The sequence below is a fragment of the Drosophila obscura genome, unplaced genomic scaffold (genome assembly GCF_018151105.1).
Source record: "Drosophila obscura isolate BZ-5 IFL unplaced genomic scaffold, ASM1815110v1 contig_185, whole genome shotgun sequence".
NCBI lineage: Eukaryota > Metazoa > Arthropoda > Insecta > Diptera > Drosophilidae > Drosophila > Drosophila obscura.
In genome coordinates this window covers 1,797,451-1,815,344 of record NW_024542773.1, presented here as the reverse complement: position 1 = coordinate 1,815,344, position 17,894 = coordinate 1,797,451, and the positions used below count along the sequence as shown (strand labels likewise).

The 17,894-nt window shown below is 55.5% G+C and overlaps 5 protein-coding genes across 8 annotated transcripts; 1 reads left to right on the top strand and 4 right to left on the bottom strand.

Moving 5' to 3' along the window:
* Positions 1 to 93: 93 nt before the first annotated feature.
* Positions 94 to 6,281, bottom strand: LOC111080052 (defective chorion-1 protein, FC125 isoform). 4 transcript variants are annotated; one of them, XM_041592701.1, is made up of 7 exons: positions 5,936 to 6,279; positions 5,218 to 5,880; positions 3,878 to 5,157; positions 3,526 to 3,824; positions 3,179 to 3,462; positions 2,849 to 2,973; positions 94 to 947 (listed from the first exon to the last, which is right to left on the bottom strand). In XM_041592701.1, the coding sequence occupies exons 1-7, from the start codon at positions 6,110 to 6,112 to the stop codon at positions 176 to 178; spliced, it is 3,600 nt and encodes a 1,199-aa protein (XP_041448635.1). In that variant the 5' UTR covers positions 6,113 to 6,279; the 3' UTR covers positions 94 to 175. The 4 variants fall into 4 exon arrangements, with proteins under 4 accessions (XP_041448635.1, XP_041448634.1, XP_041448636.1 ...); XM_041592700.1 differs by having other exon boundaries at positions 3,878 to 5,880; positions 5,936 to 6,278; XM_041592702.1 differs by lacking the exon at positions 94 to 947 and adding an exon at positions 1,221 to 1,236 and having other exon boundaries at positions 2,919 to 2,987; positions 3,878 to 5,880; positions 5,936 to 6,281.
* Positions 6,282 to 7,203: 922 nt separating this feature from the next.
* On the top strand, positions 7,204 to 9,539 carry LOC111080048. Its single transcript, XM_022375432.2, is given in 4 exon segments — positions 7,204 to 7,350; positions 7,413 to 8,386; positions 8,456 to 8,939; positions 8,942 to 9,539. Coding segments are annotated over 3 exon segments (1,923 nt in total). The 5' UTR covers positions 7,204 to 7,350; positions 7,413 to 7,486; the 3' UTR covers positions 9,481 to 9,539.
* Positions 9,519 to 11,512, bottom strand: LOC111080047. Its single transcript, XM_022375430.2, has 2 exons — positions 11,065 to 11,512; positions 9,519 to 11,009 (listed from the first exon to the last, which is right to left on the bottom strand). The coding sequence occupies exons 1-2, from the start codon at positions 11,412 to 11,414 to the stop codon at positions 9,548 to 9,550; spliced, it is 1,812 nt and encodes a 603-aa protein (XP_022231122.2). The 5' UTR covers positions 11,415 to 11,512; the 3' UTR covers positions 9,519 to 9,547.
* A 2,050-nt stretch (positions 11,513 to 13,562) lies between these two features.
* Positions 13,563 to 15,477, bottom strand: LOC111080051. The gene is made up of 3 exons (XM_041592754.1): positions 14,795 to 15,477; positions 14,651 to 14,759; positions 13,563 to 14,591 (listed from the first exon to the last, which is right to left on the bottom strand). Exons 1-3 carry the CDS (start codon positions 15,475 to 15,477, stop codon positions 13,563 to 13,565), a joined length of 1,821 nt encoding a protein of 606 aa, XP_041448688.1.
* A 122-nt stretch (positions 15,478 to 15,599) lies between these two features.
* Positions 15,600 to 17,690, bottom strand: LOC111080038. Its single transcript, XM_022375411.2, is given in 4 exon segments — positions 15,600 to 16,630; positions 16,708 to 17,224; positions 17,288 to 17,331; positions 17,333 to 17,690. Coding segments are annotated over 4 exon segments (1,806 nt in total). The 5' UTR covers positions 17,624 to 17,690; the 3' UTR covers positions 15,600 to 15,676.
* Between the last annotated feature and the right edge of the window lie 204 nt (positions 17,691 to 17,894).

Genomic DNA, 17,894 nt, shown 5'->3' with positions numbered 1-17,894 from the left:
CGTACAGATCGTTCAATTAGTTAGTGGAAACTCCCAAGTGGAAGCTCTATAATTTGTTTGTTTATTTCCTTTCAAATGTTGCCTGCAAAAAGAGCTTCTGCCTGAGCGGGGTAAGCAAATTGTTTGGGGGGAATGCAAATTGTTGGTTTTTGTTTTATTTTGGAATAGCAAAAGTCTAATCATCAATATTATCCGTATCATCATCATCATCATTATCATTATCATTATCATCGAAGCTAAAGTAATCGAGTTCGTTGTCATCCTGCTCCTTTCTGCCAGAGTTGTTGTCCATATCATCGTCGTCGTTGTTGTCGTTGTTGTTGTTGGTATCGCTCGACTCTTGACTCTCCTTCAGATCCAGGTCGGGTACTGCCTCTGCCACCGCTTGATCTTCCTCCTCCTCGAAAAGTCCCCGCTCGGCGGCACCCAGCTCGTAAACGGGCCCCTCCTCCGACTCATATTTGGACTTGGGTTTGGGTTTGGGTTCTTCTTCGGCTGTCTTCGTACCCAGCAGCGGTGGCTGCACCTCTACGCGCGTCTGGTTGGTGTGGTGGCTGAGCATGGTCTTGTAGAGATGCGGGAAGCGTCGCTGGAATTCGATTTTGATGCGCAACAGTCGCTCCAGCATATCGGGTGTGAGTAGGCTTCTCTGCTGGGGCATCTGTGGCATGATGTGCGTATCCCGACGCCGCCGGCCGTCGTTGTCCTTGAGGTAGGCCGCATAGCTGCCGCCGCCGGTGTACAGCGCATGGTGGGGATCGTAGGCCTTGTGCGTCCAGGGATCATCGGGTCGAGCCACTGGCAGCAGGCCCATATACGGATGCAATAGGCCCTCGGCGTAGGCGTATTTGGAGCCCAATGTTGGATCGGATTCGGACTCGGACTCGGACTCTGACTCGGTTGCGAATGCGGATGCGGATTCAGATGCGGTTGATGCTGATGATTGACTGAAGATGGACGATGGGGTATGCCATGAAAAATGAAGAAGGGATGCATGAATGATTAGTGGATTCGAGTGATATGTGAGCTGTGGGAGATGGCTTATATATCTATGGCCGACACCAGGCCAGGCCAGGCCAGGCCAGGGCTTAGCGTGCCGCGGCGTGGCCCCTAATGTAAGCTATGATTATGGTTAAATGGTTATAATGGTTACAATGGAGTGCTCGTGCTGATGGTGTGTGGCTTCTGTTGCCTGCGACGCACTCGCTTGCGCTTCAATACGCTGCTGCTGCTGCTCGGCCGCTTGGACTGGACACTGGCGCCTGCTGCTGCTGTCGCTGTTCCTCCTTCTGCTCTGGCCGAGTTCTGCTGTTCGCGCTGCAGCTGCAATTGGAGCAGATCGTTTAGCACGTCCACCAGCTGGTCCAGTTTACTGCCACTGATCCTGGCCACATGACGCGACCCGCCCTCTGGCCCCGTCACCGGCTTCAATCTGGCGGTTAGCTTTGCCTGCCGCGTGGCACGCTGCCAGCCATTGTCGCTCGGATTGTGTCCCCTGCCCCGCCTCTGGCCACTGCTTACTGTGCTACGGCGGCGCACAAACTTGCCCCGCATCGCATAGGGACTGGGTGTGGTGGCCACATGGGAGTCGAAATCTTCATCTTTGAGTGCCGCATTCAGAAGCGCCGCCTGCTGCTTGACTCTGAAGGAGGAATTGGTATAGGAGCGCTTGGCCTTGTTCTCAGAATCGGACTGCAAGTCGGCATAGGAGGCGTCTTCGTTGGAGGCATTCGGCTCATAGTTGTTGCCCTTGGTCAGTTCCAGGTCCTGGCCCTCGGCATACTGGCGTTCGTGCGACTTTGTCAGGTATTCGGTGTCGTAGCCACGATTGGCCAGCATGCGCTGCCAGGTCTTCTCGTCCTCGTATTCCATGTGGGCCATGGCCAGGTCTGAGGCGGAGGCAGTCACACCGTCTGCGCTCTCATCCGTCTTGGCAATGGCATTCGCATGCAACAGCTTGGATGGAAATTGCCTTGGGGTGGGGCTGGTGGCGGTGCTGGTACTGGTGCTGGTGCTGCTGGTGGTGCTGGTGCTAGTGCTGGTGCTAGTGCTGGTGGTATCAGTGGCTTCTGTTGTGGTTGCCTGGGCACCGCTTGGTGTGGTGTCTTGAGGGCTTTCCTCCTCCTTCTTCTTCTCTAGTTTTGCCAACTTCTTCTCCTGCTCCGCCTTCGATGCAGCCACAGTGGCTATCAGCCGCAGATATTTGTCGCTGAGCAGCGACAACTCGGACTTCAGCTCTGCGATGGTGCTGTGCAGATGCCCGAACTCCTTCTGTAGATCCTGCGAATTGTTTGCTTTGTGTGTTTCGTTTGCTGGATGCGAAGCGGCCACCGCTGAGTCCTGTTGCATTTTCGGAGCTCCCACTGCCGTTGTGGCTGTCGGTTCCGTTGTGCTGGACACTGTGTGCTGTGGCATGTAGCTCTGCTCTCGATGATGGTGGTGGGGATGCGTCTGCTGCAGCTCGTCCTCCTGTTGAACGCCTTCGGCATAATCTTCGCCGCCAATCTCCAGCGGCTCTTGACTGGCCCTCTCCAGGGCCTCACGTATGGAGGCGGCATTGTAGCGCATCAGCGCCTCGGCGGGATCCTCATCCGGACTGAGGGTGATCTCCTTCAGCCCCAGCTTGTACTCCCGCCGCAGAGCGTTCAGAGAGCTCTCATCGATGGTCTCCAGGGTCCCGTATTCGGCTTCGCGCCTATGGCGACCGCTGCGGCACCGACAGCCCCGAATAGCACCCGCCACTCCTGCGCCGCTGCATTGGCACCCCCTGCCGCAGCGGCAATGGGAGCTGGCACAGCCGCAGCCCTTCTGGGCCACATTCCCCAAAGATCTGTGAAAGTTGGCTAACCTTTTGTGTAGTCGCTGTGGCGACGTTGCTGTTGGCGTTGTCGTTTCTAGGGTCGTCTGGTTACTGCTTCGCTGCTGCTGGTGGTGCTGCTGCTGCACTCCGTTGGGATCGCCGGAATTTATTGTCTGAAATGCGTCGCCTGTTTAATGACATGAAGAGGACCACGGAGAGAGAGACCAAACCAAAAGAGAGGCGAATGAATCTTATGAAATGGTTCAAATGAAGGCAACTCCACGTGTCTACGTGTATTCGTGGTGTGGCGTGGTGTGTGAATGCTCTTGGTTGTGGCTGTGTGTGGTGGAGGAGTGGTTTCAATAGATCTCAACTTACCCTCGCCATAGTCTGATGCTGTCGCAGCATCTCGTCGACCTCCTCATTGCCAACAGCAGCCCGATATCCACCGCCGCCACCGCTCGAATAGCCGCCGCCGGAGCTCGAATAGCCGCCGCTTCCTCCGTAAGCATTCGATCCGTAGCCGCCACCACCGTAGCTGGTCCCATAGCTGGGCTGTGGCCGGGTCTGCTGCTGAACGGCATAGTAGTTGATCACTGTGGGCGATCCTTGGCCATGCTTAGACTTCTTGCGCTTGTTTCCGCCGACGCCCAGAAGATCGACTGGAGATGATAAGATTGAGTCACGATCACGTTGACGGCTACGAAATACGCCATAGAGATTACCTTTGTGGCGTGCCTGGCCAGGTACCTCCGGCATCTGTGGCTCTGCCTCGCCCAGCATCGCTTCAACATCTTCTGCTGCGTTGGCATCCCCCTGTTGGGGCTCGCCCCACTGACGGGCTGCGTGCATTGGGTCCTCATTCCGTTGCTGCATCTTCATGTCCAGCTGCTGCATTTGCATTGGATCCATTGTCATTTGTCTTTGCTGCTGCTGCATCATCATGGGATTCTGTTGCATTAAGGCCTCGTGTTTCTCCGCTTCCCACTGCCTCTGCTGCATCATCATGGGATTCTGTTGCATTAAGGCCCGTGTTCTCCGCTCCCTCTGCGCATCATCATGGGATTCTGTTGCATTTGTGGAGGCTCCATTGCCATCTGTCGCTGCTGCATCATCATGGGCTGCTGATCCATTCGCACGGGCTGTTGCATCATCATCATCATCGGCTGCTGCTCCATGCGCTGCTGCATGTGCATCATGGGCTGCTGCTGTTGCATTTGCGCATGCTCCGCCATCATCTGCCGCTGCTGCTGCTGTTGCTGTTGTTCCGCCATCATCTGCCCCTGCTGTTGCGCCTGCTCCGCCATCATCTGCCTTTGCTGCATCATCATGGGGTTCTGTTGCAGTTTCGCCTCCTTTTGCTCGGCTTCCCACTGCCTCTGCTGCATCATCATGGGCTGCTGTTCCATTTGCCCCTGCTGTATCATCATGGGCTGCTGCTGTTCCGCCATCATCTGCCTCTGCTGTTGCATTTTGGCTTCGTTTTGCTCGGCTTCCCATTGTCTCTGCTGCTGCTGCTGCATCATGGGATTCTGTTGTATTTTGGCCTCGTTTTTCTCGGCTTCCCACTGCCTCTGTTGCATTTGAGGCATGGGCTGCTGCTGCATCTGCATCTGTCGCTGCTGCTGCTGCTGCATAATTTGTGGATTCTGTGGCTTCCCTTGCGCCTCTCCAGTGGCTCGGTAGGCGGCATAGATCTTGTCCTCCTTGCTCTTCTCCTGGTCCGCTGTCTGCTGCTCTGTTGCCATGCGGTAGGCGTAGGCCATGATCTTGACAATATCCTCCTTGGACATGGATTCATCCGAGCGCATGGTCTGGCGCTTGAAGGCGGCATGGTTGGCGCGCAACTTGCGCTGTGCCTCCTTGTGCAGCAGACGGCGGACGTAGTCGTCGCGCAGGACCTGCTCAATGTCCGCCCGTGTGATCTTGTGAACGGGAGTGCGACTTAGGGTATAGCTGACCTTGTAGGGGGAGCTGCCACTGCTGGAGGCGGCACTCGAGCGCATCTCCTTGGCCACGCGCTCAATCTGCTGGAGCATCTTCAGCTCGGCAATCACCTGGCGCTCGAACGCCCTCAGCTTTTCCTCGACGCGCAGATCCTCCACCGACTTGGGCTCGCCCTCATCGCCCTGACGGTTCATGGGCATGCGAAACCAGAGCAGTGGCACCCGCTTCTTTTCATCCAGATCGTTCTCCTGCGTGTAGGCCGCCTCGGGCCTCACACGCACCTCGGATATGTCCGAGGCCTGGCCATCAGAGCCGGGCGCAGGGCCAGGACTGGCGGGTGGCGGTGCTCCCGGCCACATCTGTCGCAGATTGCTGAAGAAATCTCCGTTGCTGGGCATCGGTGGCAGAGCCTGCTGCGCCTGACCCAGCAATTGATTCACATCAAAGTTGCTGGGCATCGGCGGCAGAGCCTGCTGCGCCTGACCCAGCAATTGATTCACATCAAAGTTGCTGGGCATCGGAGGCAGAGCCTGTTGTGCCTGACCCAGCATTTGATTCACATCAAAGTTGCCGGGAGTCAGGAACGCGAAGGGATTCGGAGCTGCCACTGGGGCAGCTGGTTCATCGGCTGGCTTTTCTGCGGGCGGGGCAGGTTCTTCTGGGGCTGGCGGCAGACTGGCGGGCGGCGGTGGAGGCGCGGCACCCAGGATGCTCCCGAATCCGAATTGCGGCATTGTTGGAAGCTGCATATTGGTAAGAGCCTGACCCACATTGGGGGCCATCTGTCCGATATTGAAGCTATCCGGATTAAAGTTTGCCGGATTCATCAAGCCTTGGGCAAAGTTTGCGTTGGGCATTTGGGCCAGGAGCTGGCCGAACGGGTTCGGCGGTGGTGGGACATCCTGTCGGGGGCACGGGGTCTTGGCCGTGGGATCATCGGCCAAGACTAGGACCACCTTTGATGCCGCCGCCGCGGGCTGGTAAGCATCGGGCACGGCGCCGAGGAGCGAGGAAGCCGGAAAGAGCGCTCCCCAATGCAGTAGTCTGTCCAGGGCGGGGAAGACCATGAAGAAGGCATCTAAGGAGGGCACACCGCTGCGCACAGGGCTGAGGGGTGGCATCTGGGCAAGGATCTGGACAGGAACAATCTTCAGTTGGGTACAAGCACTCGCGATTCGAATAACTCACCTCTTCCCCGGTGGGAATGCGGGTCCTCGTAGGGGTGGTGGCATTGCCAGAGATCTCCTGCTCGTCAGCATCCCCCGTTGTGGCTGTGGCTTGTTCGGGCATATCCTGGCCAAGGACTTGGCCACAGAGCACCAGCGCCAGGAGTGGCGCCAGCAACAACAGGCACTGCAATCTCATCTCGGACAGGTGTCGCTCTTGGAATGAAGATCGTTCGATATACGCCGGAGCTCGTTCGCCGACTGACTGCTGCAGCCATCACGACACTGGCCCAAATAGATTTTTTGCCCCCATGGCGACCATTCGGGTGGGCCGAGCAAATTGTCGACGTTGGCGAATTCGTGCCCCGCCGGTCGGTGGCTGTTTAGCTGCATTTTGCACGCACCGCGCGAACAGTACATCGTTTCCGTATGTGTGTGCCCCCGATCCGTGGCACCTACTCTTCCACAGCAGCTCTTCTGGCTGCAGCAGCAAAAAAACCTTGCTAAAAGTTCCATGGAATCAGCGTAAATGATGCACTGCAAACAATACGTCGCTGTCCAGGGCCGGAGTGCTGCGGCCAAAGTGGAGCATCGTAAGGCCAAACCTTAACTGCAAATTTTACATTCCTTAAAATATGATCATCCACTCCATGAGTACTTACAATGTCACCTATACATAATCTGTATTTTGCACCCTGGGCCCAAGGTAGTCCGTCCCTGGCAAGCGGTGGGCAGCGGTAGCGGTGTGCCCTTCATGGCTTCTTTGGTGTTTCTTTTGATCCGAGAAATTCTTGCAGCGTTGCCGCCCCGATGCCGCGAACTATGTGTGTCACCATGGTGCAGATCAAATGGCTGAGCTCAGCTCGTTTTTGCTTTTCTGCTTGTCCAGACACGAGAAACAAAAGAAAAGATTGTTTATTTTTTTTTGGCCAGCGGGTGCTGCTGTGGTTTTGGTCTGCCGTCAGCGGAAAAGCACACACACACACACACGAATCACTCACTGCACCGCAGTACAGCGACCTTTAGAATCTGTCTGCTGATGCACATTTATCATGCCAAGACAGATAATATTGTGAAATTACTCATGGGCGAAAACTATGAAAATTCAAAGAAGCACGCTGCTGCATTCCGTTAGCTCGGTTCGTTTGCGGGGGGCAGGGGTGGTAATAACGCCGTTACAATTGGTCATTTGCAATTGATCAGCCTATCGATCTATCGGAGTCGTGCTCAGAGAGCAAACGATTTCCAATACTGGACATTAGAATAAGGAATAGACGTTTGCCAGCACTGACCGAAGCTGCGCGGTAATTTAAGCGGATAGTGGGCAAAATATAAACAAATTTATTTGATATCCATTTAAAATGCATCTACAAATGCCAGATATGGTGCAACACTTAGGGAGAAGGGAGATTCCGAAGAGATTGACCCGTCCATGACGTAAAAACATATACTTTGAGTAAATATTATATATTTAAGGCTAATTTATAATGCATTTACAGATGCCAGCGATACTGGAGGTCCCAGCACGCAACATTACAATAACGACCCCCCGTTAAACGGTGCATGCAACCAAATGCCATCCAACCAGCCAACACAGTTGCAAAGGAGCCACCGGGGAATCATGTTGCCAGGTGCCGTACACAATTTGAGCCTGGTCTACGCCATTGTGTGGGCCATTGACCATCATTACGGGCAGTCGACTAGCACGGCCCTGGCCCTCGTGCAGTTCGCCACCAGCGAGGCCAGTCGGGGCTACCACAATGATCTGATTGACGCGACGCTGTGTCGTGCCTCGGGTGCGGGTAAAATTCAGTTTCTCCTCGAGGATGAGCTCATGGACACGACGGAGAACATCGATGAGTTGCCACCGCCCAGTGGGGTGACGGGACGACCCAGTGCCATTTGGTTTTTGGACAGCCTGCGTGCGTACATTCGACTGGAGCGCTATCTCCTTCAGGCGGGCAGCACCTACAAGCGGAACGGCTACTTCATCATTGTGTATACGGGCCGGGAGACGCAGCCCCTGGAGACAATCAAGATCATGTTCAGGCGCCTCCTCAACATCTATGTGCTCAATGTGAATGTGTTCCTGATGCGACGCGGCACCGTACAGATGTACACCTACTATCCGTACGGACCACATCGCTGCCGGTCGTCGCTGCCCGTGTACTACGGCTCCTTTCAGGGCGTGCCCTCCAGTGCGGAATTCGGACTCCGGAAGCAGCTCTTTCCCAGCAAACTGACCAACATGCATGGCTGTGAACTGGTCGCAGCGACCTTCGAGCATCGGCCCTATGTGCGAATCGATGACGATGCCAAATCGCCCAACGGTCGGCGTCTGCACGGCATCGAGGGAATGATCTTTAATTCCCTGGCGGAGCGCATGAATTTCACAGTCAATCTGCTGGAGCGTGAGGACAAAGATCGGGGACAAATTCTGCCCAATGGCAGCTTCACCGGCATTCTCCAAATGGTGATTAAAGCCAGCATTTCACTTGGGTCGCATCGATCTACAAATAATTGTTTGTTATTCCATTCGCAGATATTGGAGGGCGATGCCAACATCACATTCGTGTGCTTCATGTACAGCAAGGAACGATCGGATGTGATGCTGCCCAGCATGTCCTATACGAACTTTCCCATTGTGCTGGTCATACCGGGCGGCGCGACAATGACGTCGCTGGAGCGCCTCATGAAACCGTTTCGCTTCATCATCTGGTCCTGTCTGATTGTGAGTGTGCTGCTCGGCCTCAGCCTGATTGCCGTGCTGCAGGTAATGCCAGTGCCAGCGCTGCGCGAGCTGGTGCTCGGTAGAAGCAATCGATTGCCCTGCCTGGGCCTGTGGTACAGCCTCATGGGCGGCCTGGCGCTGCATACGCCGCGGCGCAACTTTTCACGCTACCTGCTGGTCATGTGGCTGCTCCAGACTCTGGTGCTGCGTGCCGCCTACACCGGCCAGCTGTATCTGATCCTGCAGGATGCTCAGGTGCGCACACCACTGCAGACGCTGGCCGAGGTGCTGGCCAAGGATATGCGTTCTACATGCTGCCGGCATTGAGGGGCGTCTTCCGCGACTCGCTGCTCAGCACAAACGTCCATGTGGTGACGAGCCACCAGGCCGTGCTACGTCGACTGCGCGACGAGGATGATCCGGGCATAGCGGTGCCGCTGCTGCTGCCGACAGTCTATGAGTTTGACTACGAATCCGGGCCGAACAAGCGGCACTTAACCATACTGCCCGATGCCCTGATCACAGCCCCACTGACGCTCTACATGCGTCCGCATTCGTACCTGAAGCGACGCATCGATCGCCTGCTGATGGCCATGATGTCGTCGGGGATTATCTATCGCTATCGCCGAATGTATCTCGATCGTATCGAGCGAATGGCCAAACGGCGCAACCTGGAGCCGACCCAGCCCATGACCATTGTGCAGCTGAGTGGCGTCTTTGTCTGCTTCTTGGCCCTCCAGCTGCTGGCTAGCATCGTCTTTGTACTGGAGCGTCTGGCCCTCAGGCATTCGCGTTTCCGCCAAGCTCTGGATGTGGCCAATCGCTACATAGCCTGATCCCTCATCACGCACACTTTTAAGCTTTGCATCGAGTTTTTATTAATATATTGAGTTAAATATTGGGTTAAAACCTCTCGATTAACAAGGCCAATCGATGCCAGCGTGGCCGCTGGCTGAGCAGCTCCAAGGCAAACACACAAACGCCCACAGCCAAGGCGCCGCACAGACAGTTTAAGGCGGCCACAATGAAACCCATGGACTCGGCAAATCCCACCCTCGCATCCACATCCGACAATTGGCGCCTTTTGCGCGTACCCCTGCCATCCGTTGTGGTGGGCAGATTGGCCCAGGCCAGGCGCTGTGCGTGGTGCTGGAACAGGCCGAAGCTGCGCATGCGGAACAGCAAATGATTGATGATGTCCAAGAAGTAGGAGTCGCGCGGAAAGTACATGCACAGCATATTGTCCAGGATCTTCTCGGCGAGAATGACGAACCGGTGGCGCCGCTCCTTGTGCTGCGTGAGATGGTGGGCCAGAAAGGTGATGCTGGTGAAGGCGCCCGTGAGCGGAGGCTCTTCGAGCAGTGCATCGAATATGTCCACCGGCTGGCCCTCTCTGATCTTTATGCGACCCTGGAACGGCGGCAGCTTCAGCGTCATGCGGTAGGTGGCATGATCCGTGATGAAACCATAGCCGGCGGCCAGCATCTCCTCCAAGGTGTGCGGCATGGGCTTGGACGGTGAGTTGTGCAGAAAGTTGAAGACGGATCCCTCGTAGCAGGCGCGCACCACGAAGCTCCAGAGCAGCCAGCCGGCCAGAAACGGAGCGGGCACTCGGCCCCAGCGCCTCAGCGTCAGGCATCGATGGACAATGGCCAGGCCGCCAAGCAGCAGCCAAGTGTACGGCTCGAAGGGGAACAGCATGATCTCGTAGTTGCTGTACCTGCCGCGCGGCTTCAGCACAATCACATAGGCGATCTGACTGTACGGCCACGTGGCGGTGAGGTGGGCCTGCCGCTCCGGCGTGCAGGCGGCCGAGCCCAGTGTGAGATTCGCCCGACGATCCTGGAGCATGCGATAGGCACCCGTCATGGTGCCATTCGGGTAGCTGTAGCCACCAATCAGATCGCTCGGCACGTTGGGCATCAGCTGGAGGGTGAAATTCATTCTGGTCGCCAGTATCCGGAGCAGCAGCCCGTCCAGGCCATCGATCTGATCCTCCACCCGATGCCGCTCCCAGCGTAGGTTCATGTACGGCGCTATCGGCCACACAATCACGCTCAGCGGACAGCCATGCAGGTTGCCCAATCGATAGGGGAACATCTCACGCAGTCGCCACTGCCGTTGGGGCAATTCCACGGGCTCGGTGTTGGCACAGCTGCCGGATGTGTACGGCAGAAAGGCATATTCCGTTAGCGTTGATCGCTCCATGTGGGCCAGCAGGAGCAGCACTTGCAAGTTGTACAGGCGATGCAGAAAGTGACCAAAGATCAGGGACATGCTGCGCCGCTGTACGCTCACATCTGGCTGCGATGTCAGCCACACAATCAGGTACATGCCCTTAATCTGCAAGGCGGAACAGGCGGCTCTGTTGACAGATTGATGATTACTCGCATGTTCATCGGGCAAAGATTATAACTCACATTGCCTGCTCTGGACTCTGGACAAAAAGCAGCTGCAGGCGCACTCGAACACTCAGCTCGGGGCTAAGCTTCGACGCCAGCACCACGGGCACCAGCTCCTCCCGGCTCAGGCTGTGGTCGAGGATGCAGCGCACCAGATTCGCCTCCTTGCCGCCCAAGTGCTCGTAGTCGGTGCTGACGAAAGCACTCAGATTGTGCGCGGCACAAGTGTTCACTCGGATCCGGTGCAGCGCATCGGTTATCTTCCCGACCAACGGCTCATGCAGCGACTTTTCGACGGGCCACGCACTAAGCTGCATCTGCAGAAGCCCCAGAATTTGGAGCACAATCCCAGCACTCGTCAACTCCATGTCGATGGCCAAACTGTAGGAAATGTTCGCGCCATGGAAGAGCTTTTTGGTTTGCAACTGCAATTTCGCAATCGATTGAAGGTAGTTCCCAGTAGACTCCTTTCCTATCAATTGCATATATCTTTGAAAGTACAGTGCGTTTCGGTAAATTACAGACTACAGCTTAGGTTATACATACGGGTGTGTCTGGTACAGCCATTCCAGGTCCTACGAAACGAACACAAACCCAAACTTGAAAGCTTTACTTACCACTCTTACGTGTGAGAATAAATATACCGATCAAATGGAATTGACACTTTTTTCGCGGTATTCCTTTGGTGACGCCCAATCCAAACAATTACCTAAAATGGATCTCCAATTGGGTGCTCAGAGGAACCACAAATATAAGCCCAGAGTGGCATTGGCTAGGATTACTTATGGATATCAAAATGGTGTACCACGTGTGTTATTTTTCATGGCACAGAAGCTGCTAAACTATCGATGGAATCAACGGTATCAAGACGCTAATAGCTTATCCCAAGTGCTTATTTTCCTTTTAACTCGGAATTTGAAAGTTTCTTAAGCTGGATGATTAGCTGCAAGGAATTTTGAAAACATAGCAGCCCGTTTTATGCATCTACACCTACATAATTATTTTACACACAAAACCATCGAAAGTATCGATTGTATCCACTATCGATAGTTTAGCCATGTACTCTTGCCTATGTACCAGCTGTCAATGTGGTTAGCTGTCAATTGGAAAGACAGATAGATATAGTTTTTATACCCGAGACGAATACAACTGCTCGTAGACAGCAGCAAGCAAAAATGTAAGTAATACTTTAATAATAATTTTAATCAATCACACCGATTCGTGTGCAAACCCCCCAGCAGGTCTGTTTTCAAAATGTCTGCGCTTAACATTGATGGTTTTTGCTCGCTTTTTAGCATGCTGCAAGGATATTTGCCGTTCCTTTTCCCCAGAAATGTGGGAGCCAATGCGGACGACTCTATTGATCAGGGGATTTCGATTGGCAACGATATTGAGCCATCTGCCACAATAACTTCAGACATTTCTGGGTGCGAAACAAAGCGACGTGCCAGCTTCCGCTTTGGAGACTGAGGAGAACCAGGACAACAACTCGACTGACAGCCACGACACGTGCCGCTGTCACAGCATCATCCAAATTGAATGTGGAAACAAACTTCCATCCCAGAGCCAACTTCGATCGCTACTACGGTCCTTCCGTGACGTCATTCCGTCACACTTCGATCCATGCCTCGATTTAGGCCACCGTCCACGCATATGTGTTCAATGGGGACAACCACATTGTTAAGATAGCGTTGCACATGCTAGAGGAAGAGTGGCTGGACTTGATGTCGCGCCATGACGAGGCCGAGCTACGTTTGGACCCTGTGTCTTCGGCTACACAGGAGATCGAATTGCTCGCCGAACTGGACGTTATGTGCTTTACTCTCAAGCGTATCGAGTGGTTGGACGAGCCAATGGCTCCCCACTCTGATGGCGATGAAAGCGTCTAAACCATGGAAGCATGTTCTAGCCTCTAGACGCCAGTTAACTGTTTTCGTTCATATATTTTAATAAAGTTTTTCGGCCACCATTTGTTTCCTGGTTTTGCACTTTCACAGGGCTGGCGCAGGGTGACTCTCGCTGGAATGGCCGTTCGCTTGTGGCACATTTATACAGCGTACAGAAGCAGCGTGAACTATCGATTATGGCGCCCAGGCGGCGATTGAAATGAATTTTTCGTACGAATAGTAAAAGCCCTCACTGTGTCCTGTAATGCATTAACAAATCTGTGTTCATCACTTAAACTAATTGCTGCGTACACAACCCAACCATTGGGGTGGGCACACACCCGGCTGCAATGGCTGTGACTGTGACTGTGGCGTTGGCGTTGGCGGGGCATGTGCGTGACAGGTTTCGGTGTCAGTATTATGCATGAGGCGCATAACCATAAATTAACACCATCAACGGAGCAGACACACACGCACAAGTTGTGCCGTGCCTCAGTCAGGCAGGCATGGGTCACCCCACTCGCCCGTCAGTGTCAGGCGACATGCAAACGGCATGTGTCGGCCCGTAAGAGGTTTACAAATCGCCCGACACCACACCACAGTAGCGAGTGTGGGTGGTGTGAGGGTAGCCTACAAGAACAGGCGTTGCAGTCGAACCAAACGCTGTGACAGAAGCTCCAGCAGGAAGATGAGCAGACTGAGCAGATGACCCAACACGACAAGCAGGAACATGGCATAGAGCTCGACGAGACCGAGCTGCTTGAAGCCCTGCTCGTTGCGCAGGTAGCTATCGACGAGCTCCCAGCGGGCCCAAACGGCGACCAGGCCCGTGGCACGCATCCACATGATCTCGTCGTTCAGGTGATCGATGAGAAAGGAGTGCTTGCTGAGGTACATCGTCATCTGCATGCTCACAATGTCCTCGGCAATGATCTCAAAGTGATCGGCCACCACCGGCTGGCCCGTTCGCTGGCCCAGCCTTCGGGCCCGCTCCTCACTCAGGCGATTGAAGTGAATGTACATTTCCAGGGCCGAGGCAGAGACATGGCGGCTCTTCTCCGCATTGGCCACCAGATACTCGAGGGCCGCCATCTCCCCGCCATCGGGGAGAATGCGGAAGGTCATGTGCTCGACGCTGGGTATCTCGGAGAGCACCTCGTGCACCAATGGCGTGACAACCACCGTGTAGTTCTGCTGCACCAGCGCATCGATGGACTGCGGCCATCTGTTCAGCTGGTGGGTGCGGATCAGATGGTAGAGCAGGCCCTGGTACACCGTCCGAATGATCAGCGTGTACAGCATCAGCAGGAGGCAGTAGAGGCGTCCGGTGTGCGAGCGTGGCGCCACCTGCAGTGGCATGCCCACAAATATCAGCTCCAGATTCAGCCACAGTCTCGACTCGGGCCGCGTCTCGCGCAGCAGCCGCTCGATGGCCAGCTGCAGCAGCGCCGACAGGGCCAGGACCCCGGCAATTGCCAGCCAAATCTGCAGCCGGTACGGATAGAAGAGAATGTCCAGCGAGCTCAGCTCAAAGCTGGAGTCCAGGATGCCGAACACCTCGCGCGTCTGGTGGTAGTTGTGCGTGGAGGTGGCCTGCTGGCTGCGGTCCACCGTCTGCCGTATGCCGCCCAGCGTGAGATCAGCCTCGTGACGACGCAGCTGGAAAGTCGATTAAAAATTCGATCAATTGGATCAATTGGATGAAGTGATCTACTCACCAGCTCCAGGGCCTCGTCGCGCACATTTTTAGCCTGAAGCTGACGCACGGCTATGGAGAAATTCATCCGTTCGGCGAGGGTCAGGAGCAGGCGACCCTCGTAGCCACCGCTAATGCTGCTCTCCGAGTCCGATCCGACTCCGACTGCGAGCGAACCGCCACGAATGGCGGCACATTCCACAGGGCACAGCGCAGGGGACAGCCAAAGAGATTTCGCAGCTTCCGTGGAAAGATCTCCGGCTCGAGGAGGACGCTGCCATTGTAGCGATTGATGAGACGCGGCGACATATCCGCACAGCTGCGCACACTGTACGGATAGTAGCTGTAGATGAGCACATCCCCGTTGGACTTCTGCACCTGGACGCTGCAGTGGATGAGGTGGTAGCGCCAGCAGTACTCAAAGATCTGTCGCATCTCCTGCTGCAGCAGATGGTCACGGGCCTGCAGGAAAATGAAGTAATGCTCATTGTAGTTGTACTCGCGGGCATAGTACTCCATCCGTATCTCGGAGAAGGCCGCAAACGAGTCCGTGAATATGACATTGAAGTGCCTGCGGCCCGCAACCGGACGCCAGGGCACACCCTCCTCCACCTTGACAATCTGGAGCGGGGCCAGGCCCCAGTTGCGGAAGAGTGTGCTCATCATTTCGTTGTAGAAATTGCACGTATGCTTGCTCCGACAGCACAGTATCAGCACCAGGGAGGGCGTCACACTCAGTATATGATGGTGGACAACGTACAGCAGGGCCTGGGCCACAAATTCGTTAATTTGGTTCTCCTGCTCGCCGGACAGATCGCAGTACGAGCTGAGCAGCCCGGTTATGTTCATCCTTCGATTCGGTTGCCACACGAATGAACAATGGGCCGCCAGACACGAACCAGCGAAGACCCTCGGAACTCCAGCCATCCCATCCCGATACAAGCCACGATACGAAAGTTTTGTGTGTGACTTTCCCCCGTTTAATTGCAGCAAAAAGAAAGAAAAAACTTTTGCCCATGATTAATGGTCAGAGGAATGCCGCGGAGCATTAGGCACGGTCCTGCCAGCGTTGGAGCAGCAGTTCGCCGGCAAAGACGCAGCCACAAATGGCGTACAGCAGCGTCATAAACTTGTAGACGCCGGACAGCTGGGCATTGCTGATGTACCGACGCCGATCCCGTTCGTGGGGCAGCTCCTGCTGCCTGCTGCGGTGGGCCACGAAGGCGGAACGTCGCCACGCGTGTATGAATCCGGTGTCGTCCAGTCGCCGCAGTACCCCGTTCACCTTCTCGTACAGGTACGAGTGCTTGGGCATGTAGAGGCCAGCATATTCCACATTCACCGGCTGCTCCACCACATGGTAGCTGTCCGGGCGGCTGCTGGACCGCAGATATGCCAGCGTGACGTCCCTGCCGGCTATGGCAAAGATTTTGCGCCCTTCCGCCTGCTGCAGCGAGTCGAGCACCTCTTGGTCGTAGGGCGTGGCCAGGCCAGTGAAGCTTTCCGTGCGGTGCGCCACCAGCGGCAGCTCGTGCAGCATTCGCAGCGTATTGGCGGCGCACACGCCCCGAAAATTCTCGGACAGCAGCTGCTCCAGGGAGTCCGGCAGCGCTGCAAACAGCTGCATGCGGATGAGTTGGAAGAGCAGCGACTGGTAGCAGATCCTCAGCGGTATCACGGCATACAGCCAGTGGGCGAGGACCAGTCTGTGCAGCCAGCAGCGTGGCAGGCGGCTCAGCGACTGGCCCAACAGCAGCTCCAGCACCGGCAGTGCAGCGCAGCGAATGGCCATTTGCAGGGCCAGTGCGCCGACCAGGATCAGCCACACGGACCACTCGAACGGAAACGTGAGCAGCGCCAGCGAACCCACGCGATAGCTCTCCCGCTGCAGCACGGCCACCAGGGGCGCCGAGTAGTACGACATTCCAGTGGTCAGCAGCTGGTTCCGGCGCGCCGTCTTACGAAAGTATCCGAGACTGAAATTGACCCGCCTCTCGAGCAGCTGCACACCACACACGAGGAGGAGCAGCAGCAGAAACTTATGGTGATTCGAAGGGGTGGGGTAGGGACTTAACTTACCCACTCAATGGGCCCCTCGCGGGTGCCATTGGCCAGGCGATAGTGCTCCGGCGGCAGGATCGTCAGGTTGAACAGCTGCACCGTAAAGTTGAGCAGGCGGGCCAGATGCTCCACCAGCTGGAACTCAAAGCCGCTGGCACGCAGGCGCCCCTCGGCCCATGTGAGCTCCACGAATGGCGGCTGGTTCCAGGTGAGCACAGAGATGGGGCAGCCATGCAGCTGGTGCAGCTTCTCGGGGAACATCGTCGCGTTGACCATGCGCTGGCCATCAAAGTGATTCACCTGCACCGGCTGGGCCGCCTGGCAGTGCTCGGACGTGTACGGAAAGTAGCTGTACACGAGGACATCCACCTGGGCGGTCTGGACCATCACGTTGCAGTGCAGCCAGTAATGCTCCAGGCAGTGGTCCAGTATCAGGCGCAGCTCCATGGGTATGAGATGGTCGCGCGTCTGCAGAAAGATGAAGTAATATTCCGGATCATCAAAGTCCGCATTGTCCTCGGTAATGTTTGAGTTTCTGCAAAAGGTAATCCGCATGGATTACGACCATCGCAAGTGATACACTGATCCCCCTACTCACAGCAGCCCCTCGTACGAGTCCACCAGCAGCAGGTTGAATCGCTTTCCGGCCGGGCACACGCACCCGCAGCCGCTCGATGTCCGTGCTGAATCGCAGCAGCTGCACAGCTGCCACACGCCACGAATAAACCAGCGTGTTCATCACATACTCGAACCAACGGGCGGTGCCCTCATCCCGCGTCGATATGGTCACCACCAGCGTGGCACTCAGCTGCGCCAGCACATTCTCGATGACATACCGCAGGGCACGGGCCACATACACGTTGGCCTCCTCCACCTGCAGATCGATGCGGGAACGCTCCAAGTAGCTGCAGTAGATCTCGCTGCTGGTGTTCATGTTGCGCCACTAAACGCACTTCTGGCTCTGGCTCTGCCACAGCATGGGCTTGGGGTCCTTCAAATCCAGTCATAGATCCCAATCTCATTGCAAGCTAATTAAAAGCAAATATGCCTTTGATTCTTGGCTATGCTTTTTGGAGCGGGAGGCAGACACACACAATAAAATTATAATAAGTTTCAGTTCGCTTTGTGAACACTCTTCCAATCCTGATTTTTATGCTCCTTGGGCTTGCTTTTAATGTTTACACTTTTATTATGATTTTGGCTAA